The 12,807-nt window shown below is 39.5% G+C and overlaps 1 protein-coding gene across 2 annotated transcripts in view; it reads right to left on the reverse strand.

Annotated features, from left to right (window-relative positions):
• LOC124631359 (mediator of RNA polymerase II transcription subunit 13) overlaps positions 1-12,807 on the reverse strand; it is a 65,534-nt gene that overhangs the window by 11,891 nt on the left and 40,836 nt on the right. The window contains exons 4-14 of one of the 2 annotated variants that reach the window (XM_047165724.1): positions 10,212-10,295; positions 8,475-8,629; positions 7,914-8,047; positions 7,399-7,539; positions 6,694-6,782; positions 3,770-3,902; positions 3,301-3,411; positions 2,805-2,932; positions 1,468-1,633; positions 895-1,008; positions 216-425 (exon numbers count right to left, since the gene is read on the reverse strand). In XM_047165724.1, coding sequence (XP_047021680.1) covers positions 216-425; positions 895-1,008; positions 1,468-1,633; positions 2,805-2,932; positions 3,301-3,411; positions 3,770-3,902; positions 6,694-6,782; positions 7,399-7,539; positions 7,914-8,047; positions 8,475-8,629; positions 10,212-10,295 — 1,465 coding nt within the window. Of the gene's footprint in view, positions 1-215; positions 426-885; positions 1,009-1,467; positions 1,634-2,804; positions 2,933-3,300; positions 3,412-3,769; positions 3,903-6,693; positions 6,783-7,398; positions 7,540-7,913; positions 8,048-8,474; positions 8,630-10,211; positions 10,296-12,807 lie in introns of both variants that reach the window. The other variant, XM_047165723.1, reaches the window with a different exon arrangement.

Consider the following 12,807-nt stretch of genomic DNA (forward strand, 5'->3'; position numbering starts at 1 on the left):
AAGGCTAACTTTTAGTCAGTTTTTGAAACTAGAATTTGTTGTACAGATGAGAGAAGAAGATGCAGTGGCGGATACAGCCTTTATAAAGGTAGTGAGCACATCTGTCTGATGTGGTTAAAAAAATTACATTTATTTAATTCTGGCACAAGAGTACTTAGAGAGAGTCCATTTTTTAAATAGATAAGGAAGAACATATACGAATGTACATTATTTACCTCGATGGGTATGTCAGGCGGCGGCGAGCCGGGCTGGCGCGGGTGCGGCGTGGCGTCGTCGGGCAGCGAGAAGGCGGGCGAGGCCTGCGCATGCGCCTCCATGCTGGGCGGCGTGGGGAACATCTTGCTCAGCTCCTCGGCCCGCGGGCAGCCGCGGCCCAGGCACCGCTCCTCAGACTTGTTCGAGTCCGGCGGCGTCGACACTTGCAGCTGCACAAAAACAATACACTTTATTATACCTATATTATTAAAGTTACCAACACATTACTCAACACTCAATACTTTAACGTACCATAATGTTTACAGTTATTGTTATACAGGTAATTTATGTTACAATTATAGACCCTGTTGGGCACAGCATTTATTTGTCACTTATGGCATTTACTCACAACATTAGATTATTATATGATTTCTACTGCATTTAATTTCTTCAAATAAGTAAATATAGGTAAGGTTGATAAATTTTTTGTTTGATGGTAACATGTAAATGAGCGAATTAATTATAAGATATTCCTGAGACCAGCAACCAGACCAAGATACATAAGAACACCAGTTACTTCATTTTAAATTCTCAACATGCATTATTATTGAAGTATAATACTTTATCTCCATAAGTACTTCAACACACAGATCTAACTACAGTATAATATAAAGAAGGGTGTACACTCACAAGTCTTACCGTCTCATCGCCGCTGGCCGCGTCGTCCGAGTTGTCGAATATCTGCTCCAGGTCTTTGAATGTCGGACATAAGCCGTCCGATGTGAATAGGTTCTTGTACTCTTTTGTATCCTCCTTTACAAAATAAAAACGTAAACATTTACTTAGTACTACTGCTTTTTTTTTTTAATTTATCAATTACAATTTTATATTGACAACATTATGCTGCAACTTTGTAAAAGTAAATCAACTAAATTTCAAATCGCTAAGTTTCTGCTGTTCGCTGATTTCCTACTGTGCAATTTCAAACATTGTAACGGGCTGTCATTTGAACATTTTTAGCAGTCGTTACGGGTAGACAGAATCCAGTAAGTCTGACAACCACTCTTACCAACAGGTACCAGGCTTACCAGGTAACTTGGTTATAGAGGTCAGATAGGCAGTCGCTCCACGTAAACACTGTTTCTCAGCTGAATCCAGTGAGGCAGATGGGAACTGGACCATTAGCAAACGTGATCATCATGTGATCATACTTCTCTACAGGACAACAAACTTAGAATTCATAAATAAGATATTTAAAGTTCTCCCACTCACATTATGTTCATGCTTCTCCAGCTTAACATCGTTCCGATGGTCGCGCATGGCGGGCACGTTGGTGTGGTCGTGTCCGGCGTACAGGTCGGCCGGCGCCGCGCCCAGCGCCATCTCCTCGCGGAAGCTGCTCTGTGACGACTTGAACCGCTTTACTGGGTGTTCCAACCTGGAAGAGAAAATTAAGTTAATGTGTGCTGTACTTACTTGTAAGTAAAGTTGAAATTTGTTTGCACTGTGCTCTGAAACTGTTGGTTCAAGTTGAAGACAAAATTGTCGCATGATGACGGCAAGGAAGGTTTTGTGCTATGTATGTATTTATAACTGAAACCTCGTATTCATCGTAAACTTATGTTTATAAGCAAAGTTGCATCAACACGTTGCTGAGTTACTGGCTCAACTATGTGTTGTAGAGTTGATATTGCCTAGTTCTCGCCCATGCAACATTTTCATTGCTCAACATCAATGTTGATCAACTGTTGCTTGATGGGAGGAAAGTCACAGAGGGGTTGAAACTCCCCGTTTTATATATAATATAGAGTAATTAAGTATGTCACCATGTATTGAACACAATAAGTTAAAAACTGAAATGTTATTGATGCGCAAACTGGCGTGGATATAATGTAGCGAGAGCTTAGATACACATCATGTTGACTTCGTAATGACGTGACCGTGATGCTCGCAATAAAGTCTTCTGAATATTTTTTTTTTAGATATCGACTGCAAGCAAGCAATACCTCCTATCTGACATTTTTGTTTCAAAAAACCAAAAAACTTGTATCTACCATAAACTACCTTTAGATTCAAAATAAAAACAAAAAACTTTATTAATCAATACTATGCTTAGAAAAAGAAAACTTGGATTTTCAGTATCTCATTATACCTTCCTCGGAATAAGGATTTTATTAAGTTTTATTGTTCCCCTTTAAAATCCACCCGGAGTCAGATAGGAGGTATTGGTTGCTTGCAGTCGATATGTAAAGTTATCGGCACGGATATTGAGCCCTGACCTTCACCTGCGCAGAAGCGATTTACTGCCTTATTGCCTTATGCGTACGGTGCGCAACGCGATCCCCACTCTTCCGCCGAGAGCTCAATATCCGTGCCGGTAACTATACTAGGATATAATTGTCATTTATGTTTTAATTAGTGACAACTTCTATAAACAATAATCACGCTAATATTAAACTAACGAGAGTTTGTGTGTGTTTATTATTTTTCCACATGAATGAGACAGCAAAAAAGAGGTAGTCGCTGTTTATATTTTCTTTATACAAAACCTTGCAGTCCTTACAGGTCTCTTGTACTTTTTCCCAAGATATTATGGGTGGTGTACTAACCATGCGTATACGGTGGTGTAGTCATACAGCATGTGCAGCGAGTGTTCGTCTTCGAGCGGGTCGAGGCGCGGCGCGGCGGCGGGCAGCGTCGGCCGCCGGGATATCTCGCAGCCGGGGACCGACTCGCCCTGGAATATTGCAATACGTTACATAGGGAAAACTTTAGGGTGAAAACCAAACCATAACCAGCTGTCAAATAGCTGATTTGATTATTTCGCGACTAGACGGCTGGTTATGCTGGTTTGGTTATCACGGTTTAATGGTACAATCCACTCTTATTTTTTCGGTGGGTGGAAGACAAAAATTATTGGATACATTTTCTCGATGACATTTTGGATTATGGTTCTTTCGAATATTATCATCCTTTCGAAATAATTAAAGCTTCAGAAATTATAATTCTTGTAAGTTAGACCTTATGGAGTATCATTATTCGATAGGGGGCTTGTTTTATTGCTTCTAGTATGTTTGCAGGGGACATAAAATATGAGTGCGTTACCTGAGTGTAAGTCTTGGGCGGCGGTAGAGAAGGCGGCGCAGGAGTGGGCGGCGCGTGAGGGTCGGGCGTCGGCGCCGGCGTGTGCAGCGTCGTTGGGACCGCACCCGTTGACTGCATCACGAAGGAGAATATGAATAATAAGATATAGGTAGAAAACTAGTACATTTTTGAAATATTTTCAATACTGGAACAATTCAATGGTCAAAGCATGTTAATCAGCATGTCAAAGCTGATTTTTACAGTTCACTCGTTTCCGTTAGAAATCTAACGCAATGGTTAGATTTCTTTTGGGAGGTTATCTCCATCGCCAGTGCCATGTCAGTTTCCTGGTAAACATTGTTTCCTTTTCCAATTTCCTGATGCCTCACGGGAATCATTGAATCTAGGTATCATCGAACTCCGGTTGACATACAACTGTACAATAAACAATAGGATATGATAGAACTGAACATAGTGACGTATTTATTACCTGATGCGGCGGCGGCGGCTGGTGGTGCGGCGACTGCGGCGCGCCGGCGGAGGGCGGCGCCGAGCCGCCGGCCGCGGGCGAGCCGCCGCCGCAGCTGCCCGGCGAGCACGCCGCGCCGCCCAGCGACACACCCCTGCGGAGACAGCCAAGTTAGATATGTTGTGTATGGGTTGATATGGTGAAGTGGTTAAAGTGAAGCGAGTTATTAATACTGTGGATGTTTTGACGGAACCATGATATGTTAAGACAAAATGCATAATGATTTCTTCTCCATATAAATTTACTTATGCCAATTTTGAACACTTCCACGCGATTGAGAAACTGATACATTATTCATAATGTAACGCTGAATGAAAGTCAATTTACTTATGACCGTTTTCAATACTTCCAGAAGAATAAATGATATTGAAATAGATACACAATATCACACAAATGACATTTTCGTAGATATTGCCATCCAGTGATGAATTGGTAAAGCCAACCCTCAATTTCTCTAAAATCCAATATATTACCAATTTAAAATTACAGCTTCACTTTAACCCCGTCAACCTGAACACACAAATGAATGGCACCCATAGACGACAGCCCTTATGATCTCATACGCCATGACTCCCCGAATGAAAGGTAGATGTTATCATGTGTACCGCAAACTTGTTGCAACGTCACCACTTGTAACTTGCCTATGTAGGGTTACAAAGGGTTAAATTCAGTACATTCGTTTAAGATTAATGTGAACTTTAAAATAGATTATTTACACTTTTTATCCTTTGAATAAATAAGTGACCAATCATTTTGAACATAAGGACCTTATCACATTCGTCTGATTTCGAGCTTGACTGCCTAGTCCTCGTTTCGAATAGGTATAGTAAAAAAAAAAACAATTAGGTTTCCAAGTCTAAATTAACGCACTGAATTTAACATAATTAAAAAAAGCATATTATCATTAAAAAATCTGAATGAGATCAAAATATGGAACAACCTTTTTACTCCAACCCAAACAACCACCTTCCATGTTCGCTCTTATTTCAATCTCATTTCACAACTGGTAACATTTTGCACAGATTACAAGCAATGACAGTGTTGCCACATTAAAAAAAATGTGTGAAGATGGATGTGGCGAGTTCTTAGCACTTGACATAAGTCGCACAGAGCCCTTCACTATGATATAGGAAGTTTGGTTTGGTGACAGCACTGATGGTGTACTGGCCCCACAGGTATTCTTCCGTGACTGTTGACAACGTTGTTATAATCGATTGTAAATTGTTTGAAAACTAATTCGCTGCTGAAATTATTGATAGCGAAACTGACATTTGAATTTAGGTCAGCATTAGTTTTCTCTTCAAATGTAAAAAAATAGTTTTCTGGTAGTATTTTTTATTTATTTATATTAGTTCAGTAATATAGCTTGACTGTTTTATACAAGATACTGTTTCATATGATATCTTGTGTTGAAACATAAATTTATGATTATAACAACATTGTCACAGTAGCACATAGTAAAAATGTAGTATTAGATACAAATACGATAAAGACACAAAACATGCAATTTGTATGACAATAAATCAGCATTCGATAAATATGGTCATGCACTATTAGATATAACCTACGATATAATAAAAAAAAATGATAAAAAGGGCATGCGTTATGAAGCGGTATTGCATTATTTGTGGCTCGATATCTTGTGTATTGTCCATTCAGTGTTTTTGTTCGAGATTTAAGTAGCGTATCGATGTGTGAGTTTGTAGCGCGTGTGTGTGTAGTATAGTGCACGTGTGTGCGGTACTCACGGCTGCACGTGTTTGGGCGGGCGGGCGCGGCGGTGGAAGGGCGGGGGCCGGGGCGGGCGGCGCCGCCGCCACCTGCGGACACAACTGCCTGCACTCTGCCGCCACACGCGCCCCGTCTTACCCGCCTACGACTACCCAGCCCGAGACACAAGTCTCATCGATACTATATTAGCGGTGTCGGATACTAAGTTTGTTTCCCTTAGAAAAAGCCCTGAAAAGCTGTGCCCAAAACTAAAGATCTTTTCTGCTTGAAACTTTAGCCAAATTTATCCCCTAGGTTATAAAATGATGAATTTATAAAATTCCCATTTTTTAAATTGCTTTACATTATTTTAGTCTGTTTGCTTGATTGTGTTATAGTTTAAAAGTCAAACAGACAAATGAATTTATGACACCGTTGAGAAAAACACCGCGTTTGCTAACTAATCCAAACCACGTCGTAAGAGTGTGACCAGAGTCGCCGCGTGTCTGACGAAGGAATTCAAACAAAAATAGACTTTATACAAACTGTCAACAGTTAAGAAGTAATAATTACAGAAACATATTCAAATAATAAAGTTCAAATTCCTTCGTCACAAGTACCAATAAACATAAATAATATTATGTATATTGGTCAAGCTGTACCCTCTACTGCTTATAACTACAAATAATTATAGTATAGCTAAGTATATAAAAAAATAAAACATTCACATACATAACATCTACCTATCAATCTACACCCTGTTAAATCGCTCACTATTAAATACTACACAATCGCCATCCACTGGTAATTGATTCTTATTGTCTTAAACATAAGGTTCAATATGCACAGTGGACGACTCGCCTGGAACTCTCATTCAAATGCAAAGATATAGGAAAAATATAAACTTATATATTCTTTCATACATGTCATACTTAAAATATAGATGCATAACACACAATTTCGTACAACTACTACTATATACTGCTCCTATCTACTTGTATAATTATGATATTCGTGGGTATATGCACTGTAGAGTTACAGAGTCAGTTTAACTGTCTTTTAACATGTTTTTTTCTCTAATTTTATATGCACAGTGCGTATACCCATCGCTACAATAATAAGTATATTTGGCGGTATGGCAGCACTACTGCGGTAAGCATGTATGCGGTACTCACTTCGCACAGGTACAAGGAGTTTTTCTGGTGGGATCTATGAAGTCCTCGCACTTATCCGCTGTCGTGTCGCTGAAGCAGATCTCAGCCGCCTGAAAAGTTTTTATATTGTTACATATATGCTCATAAAACAGACTTAGATAAGCAGAAGAGTTATTTTTATGTTTGAATATCTAAAAATGTCATATGTATTTTCAGATATGACATTGATATGATTGTGTTTGTGTGAATATTCATTGTTAATATCGGAAGCGTAACTCGGAACTAGTCTTAAAACTAAACAGACAGTTCTGTTTCCATCTTCCATATAGTTTTGACACACAACGTATGGGTAACAACATTTATTTTGAATAATGTTGTGGACAAGTATGCGGTCTCCTTTTTTTAGGAGGGCGATATGTCTCGTTGGAGATTCGATGCTGGATTGACAGCTGTATATTTTACTTCCTCACCAATATATATCAGGATGAACCTTGCTTATCTATTGACTCGCAAGTCTGTAAGCCAGCCTTATGAGAGGCGCGGTTCGCGACCCTCGAGGTATTAACCGTTATAGGAAAGTATGAAATTGATTTGTGGCTGACGACGACCGCACGGAGGTGTATTTGTCAAATTGTACAATGTTGTCAAACAAAGCAAACTTGTAATTCCAGCGAGCACAAGCTCTCATGATCGCTATGCATGTTGAACCACGCCGCATGAGGTTACCTGGTGCGGAGCAGGCGTGGTGAGCGCGGCGAGGGCGCGGTGCGCGGCGGCGGGCGCGCGGCGCTCGGGCGCGGCGGCCTCCATGCTCGTCACCAGCACGTACGGCACCGGGTAGCGCATGCGAGCACCGCCCACGCGGACCTGGTGGGAATAGGATACGTTAGTAATATGCTACATTAATGTTGTGTTTACGGAGGAAGGAAAGATGAACGGAGATGTCATAAGGTAGGTTAAGCGCCTTCTTGCAGGCGAAATAACGTACGGTAGGTCAAGTAATGTACGGTAAACCTGATCAATTACTGAAACTAACGAGGTGTTCGGGTTCCTTGTCAAATCAAGATCAATCTGTCAAAGATTGGCGTTACCAAATAAGGCGTATGACGGCGGAGCTAGTAACGTTTCCCCTCCCCCGAACACCCGAATTTCGGAAGGAGATTTTTGCGTTATGGCATCTCCGCTAGTCATTTGGTCATGATTATATTCTACCAAACAGTTCAGTAAGTAGCGTTTTTCACCTCTACAGCGCCGCAGCCCTGTTCCAACGGGTAGAGCTGCCGCCAGGCGTCGAGCAGCCGCGCCGTGGCCGCGTCCGCATCGCTCCACTCGCGACCAGACAGCGTGCCCTCCAGACCGAACGGGGCCAGGATCACTGTCGAAATAAGGAAACATTAGTAGACTGCTAGCGGTTTCAACAGATTCCTAAGAGAGCTACTTCCCGCACCAGGATTAAAAATTATAACTACTCTTTTCTGAAACCGGTCGGACTCATTTCCGAACCATCTTCAATCTGCATAGGGAAAGGTACTTCCAAATCAAAGATAAAGCATCTTTGATTTAGAAGCCATATAATACCACTACAGAAAAATCTACTGCATAGCTAAACAGCTCATTTCGGGATACCCCCGAATCAATGATAGAGCATCTCTGATTTAGAAAACTATACACCAGTAGTGTTGCAAAAAAGTAAGGTTGTTTTGGCTGGTTTAAAACGTTCTGGGCTATTTATTACATTCTTCTAGCATGTATGTAGTAGCTAACACTTCTGCTGAAGCTAAAACCACCAGTTTCATCATTACCTTTGGCATCAGCCTGGTTGTCGGGCGAGTTGATCTTGGCGAGGCGCTTGGCGGTCAGCGTCCGGACGGGCGGGTGCTGTCGCACGTCCACCGACGCGCACACCGTGCTCTCGCCGTGCAGGAAGAACGCGAACGAGAACGACAGGTGCCATGGACTGGAATATAAATTGATTAGGGGTTTTAGATCTTCAGAGGGTAATGAGTATACCGGAATTTAGGTCTAATAAATGTTACCTGAACAAAATCAAGTAAAATATAAACTTGCTAGCCTATCTAACTGCAAAATTGCAGCAGTGCAGGACTACTTTTAAAATTAATCATAATAGAATAGCCGATGTACTTTTGAAACTTCTTTCCTATTATAACTGATGCAGCATTTACTTTACTTAAATTGGAAATGGAACTACTAAACTTACGAACAGAACTAAAGAAACAAGGAGTAAGTTCATAACATGACAAATGTGGCTCGGTAGCACGGTGCAAGGCGGCACCGCAGCGCCTACCGAACGTAATATAGACGCCGCCCGTATCTCGCGACGACGGCAGCTTCAAATCAAATTGCAATCGATCGCGGAACACTGATATATTGCTGCGGAGAATCTTCGTTGCTACGCGGTTTTTGTATAGACTTTAATATTATGTGATGGAGGGCTTTCAAAAATAATTATTTGCTCTTTTTGAACACCTTTAACAACAGACCTTTTAGGGATATCTATCAATCCTGAACATCGTATGTCTAGGCCAAGTTTCGATAAAAAAACAAGGCTTTAGACAGAATATTTAAGTAAATAATTGTTGGAAGGAGAACGAAGTCCCGCCCTAGTGTCTCGTGGGGCACAACACAGAGATCTTCTCGTTGCTATAGGAAGTGAGACGCGTCGCCGCGGCTGTATCCACGACAATACATTGATGGCATTGCCGTGAATTTTACTTCCATACTCATAGAATAACCAGACAGAATTATATTCGGCGGGTGTTCTTAAAGATCAGTTATAATATAGAGCACAAGCGTTCACACCGGTACACTCTCCGGGTCAATTATTGGGGATCGAACCCGAGACTCCACGAACAGCAGTCGTATGGGAGAGCACTAGACCAACTAGGCATACATCCAAGTATTCAAATATCAGGTAACTTTCGACCCATAAAATATTTTAACTTGGTAAAGTCAACCTAGAATAACAGGTCCATAAGAATATTGTGTTTTGAGACAATGTAAATAATTACAATGAAGCGATCTTATCGCAGATTTGCTATCATCCACTATACAAAGTAGACAGCCATTGAATGGTCGTCGACAGGAAAGACAAGAATATTTAAATTAGTCATTATGTAGGTCATTAAAGATAAGGATAATGTAAATTCATATTTTATATAGTTATTAGAATTTAATTTTAAATATTACTGATTTTAGAGGTCACCAATTGAATACAATTGAAGATTTGGGGTATTTCCTTTCGTTGGAGACAAATTGAAGCAGGGTTATTCCCAAGAACAACTATTAACTATGCTCCCCGAGAACTGATTACTATACATTGTGATTTGTGTACCACAAAAACCCAATCACCGTACAATAAAAATCTTGCAGATACAATCAACACCTAGTAATTAGCTAGCATCTAACGCGCACACGCAAAAGACAAGCGTGTCATATCGTTAGACTTTCACTATCGGATGGCGTTGTTTATATAAATTAGTTCTTATTGTTTGAGTTATAAGGTGCGATGTGTATTGTACCTCTTGCCGACTTCTTGTTCGTCGCCGTCGTATGGTTGGACGAACCATTTGCCGAGCCGCACGAAGTCCCGCGACAGAAGGCATCTGGAAATTAAACAAAACACACTCGATTATGTCAATGTTCGCTGTCAATCAGTTTATTTATGTGGGAATTGCAGTTGTTGCAATAGCTCGTAATATAGCGAGTGAATGATTTGATATCCGTTGTACAATTAAAGTAGACCTTTCAAAAAGTTTCGACTCTTTCAGACACTCTTTTTGAAAATGCAGTTAGTATCTTTTTGGGTTTACTTTCAGATTTCTATCGAGAACTTTTTATAAGTATATCCAACTGTTTGAGAATTGAAAGTAATTTTGTTTTTAACTTTTTGATTTTCAGCCGGACTGTTGTCCCCTATCCTACACTCACTGGTCTCAAACTTTTTCTGTGATTAGACAATCAAAAGACTTGCAAAAATTAGGTTAGTAGTAGTAAAGACAAAGTTTTTTAAATGCACTAATTCCTTCATAGTAACCAGATAAAAAGAAGCATCGAAATGAAAAATCTCATCGTCAGTTAACGATAGGCGATGATATTAAGAGAGGCAACACAAGCTATACAATTTCACAGTTCAGCAAGTTAGTACACGAGATCTGGTAACATTTGCCAGTTTACGAGTGTATCACGTTTCTTTTATTGGCATACCGTTTGAACGATAAAATAACGAGGCGCTGAGGACTGTGGTACATTTCGGTATGAGAAAAAAATATATGCTGCGATTTTATCTACTGATTTTTGAAGTGAATGTGAGACAGATTTCTATTGCTATCTAAGTGAATACGTCTGGCTATGCACCATCCAATTTTAGCGAAGAACGGATTGTTTTCTTGAATTCCTCCATTGCTATTTTACATTTTAATAACACATTTCAATTCACAGACAGTATAAATGCAAAGCACATATTTGTTTTGCACAAAATATTCGATAAAATAGCTAACTGCCACTGTGCATTATCTGTCTGCGATCGAACTAAATTCGAAAGCTTCTGCACACAAATGCATGGCAGTGTTGTGTGCATAAAGCAATGCATTACCATAGTACATGGTATTTCCAAACTCGAGTATATACGAGCACAAGACGATATAGTGCGCGGGCGTGTCGTAACTCGGCTATTGATTATATTACCATAGCGAATATTGTGTCACCGCCGAACGCACTGTAATTGACACGTTAATCTGACGAGCAAGCAATGCTCGTACACTTGCTGGTAAATAATGTGAATCATTAGACAAACAATGCGATGATGTAAGGCAGATGCACTTTTCAATTTACATACATTTTAATGCCCATAAATAGCGAGTATTAAATACCACAAATTAAGTGTTCCAGTTGCTTTTATTACTTTATTCAGTGGCGTTGTGTTAATTCTAAATAAAGTTCACATGTTAGAGTATGTCCCAAGTGCATGCCAGTTAGCCTCAAGAACTATTTCTCTGTCTGAACGTGTGAATAGGGCTATTAATTTTCTGGAATTGTTGCATCTTTGCTGCTAATTGTTTTAATTATTTTTTATTAGACACAACTGCGTTCTACGTAAATGAGCTGGTTTTGTACCTCGTCTTACGTGACTGCAATATTGTTTTTCTGTATTACTAGTGAGATCCTTTATTTTGAGAATTGAAGATCTTATTCAGGCACTAGTCCTGAAGTAGATAATTTCCCCAAAGAAAATAAAATTACTCGTACATCAGACTTTCTTTATTTTAAAATAACAAATACGAAGTCTAATGAGCGTAGTATAAAAATGGATGCACAACAGATAATGTATTAGTTCATCGATAGTTTATTTCGAGCGATGCCCCTGTCTATCTTTAAACGTACGCACTCCACTGTATCTAATACTATTGTAAACATTACTTTTTACCGTGACTCATAATGCAAGTTTTTCGATATACAGGGTTACTGGTAAGTAGACCGCATCCTTTCAGGAGGTGATAGTATAGGTCAATACGGACAAATTTGACCCTGGGATACACTGGGCAAAAGTTAACCCGTTTCAAAATAATCGAATTTTAAGATCTTTTCTTTACAAGTCGTCTAGGTACACGTATACATTTTTATTACTAGTTAAAAGTCTCGTTTTTGCGGATTTTTGTGTGTTTTGTGGCTTTTTGGATAGCCATATAAATGTAGATGTTTTTTAAGTATTCTGCACAAAAAAATGAAAAGTAATATTTTTGAGAAAATATCTACTAAAAAAGTAATTTCTGTTCGCTATAATTTCCTCTGAGATTTGTACAGTTTTATGGTTTGTTATTATGAAATGATTCATCTTCTATCCAAAAACAAACAAAAATCCACAAAAATGAGACTTTTAACTAATAATGAAAAGTTATACGTGTACCTAGACGACTGATCTTGAAATTCGATTATCTTGAAACGGGTTAACTTTTGCCCAGTGTATCCCAGGGTCAAATTTGTCCGTATTGACCTATACTATCACCTCCTGAAAGGATGCGGTCTACTTACCAGTAACCCTGTATTTTCTTTTACATAGCTATGATTATTTCGTCTGTTCGTTCGATATTTCCTTTGTACAGAAAAATAAGTCCATTG

This window comes from Helicoverpa zea, chromosome 6 (assembly GCF_022581195.2).
Source record: "Helicoverpa zea isolate HzStark_Cry1AcR chromosome 6, ilHelZeax1.1, whole genome shotgun sequence".
In the NCBI taxonomy this organism is placed as follows: domain Eukaryota; kingdom Metazoa; phylum Arthropoda; class Insecta; order Lepidoptera; family Noctuidae; genus Helicoverpa; species Helicoverpa zea.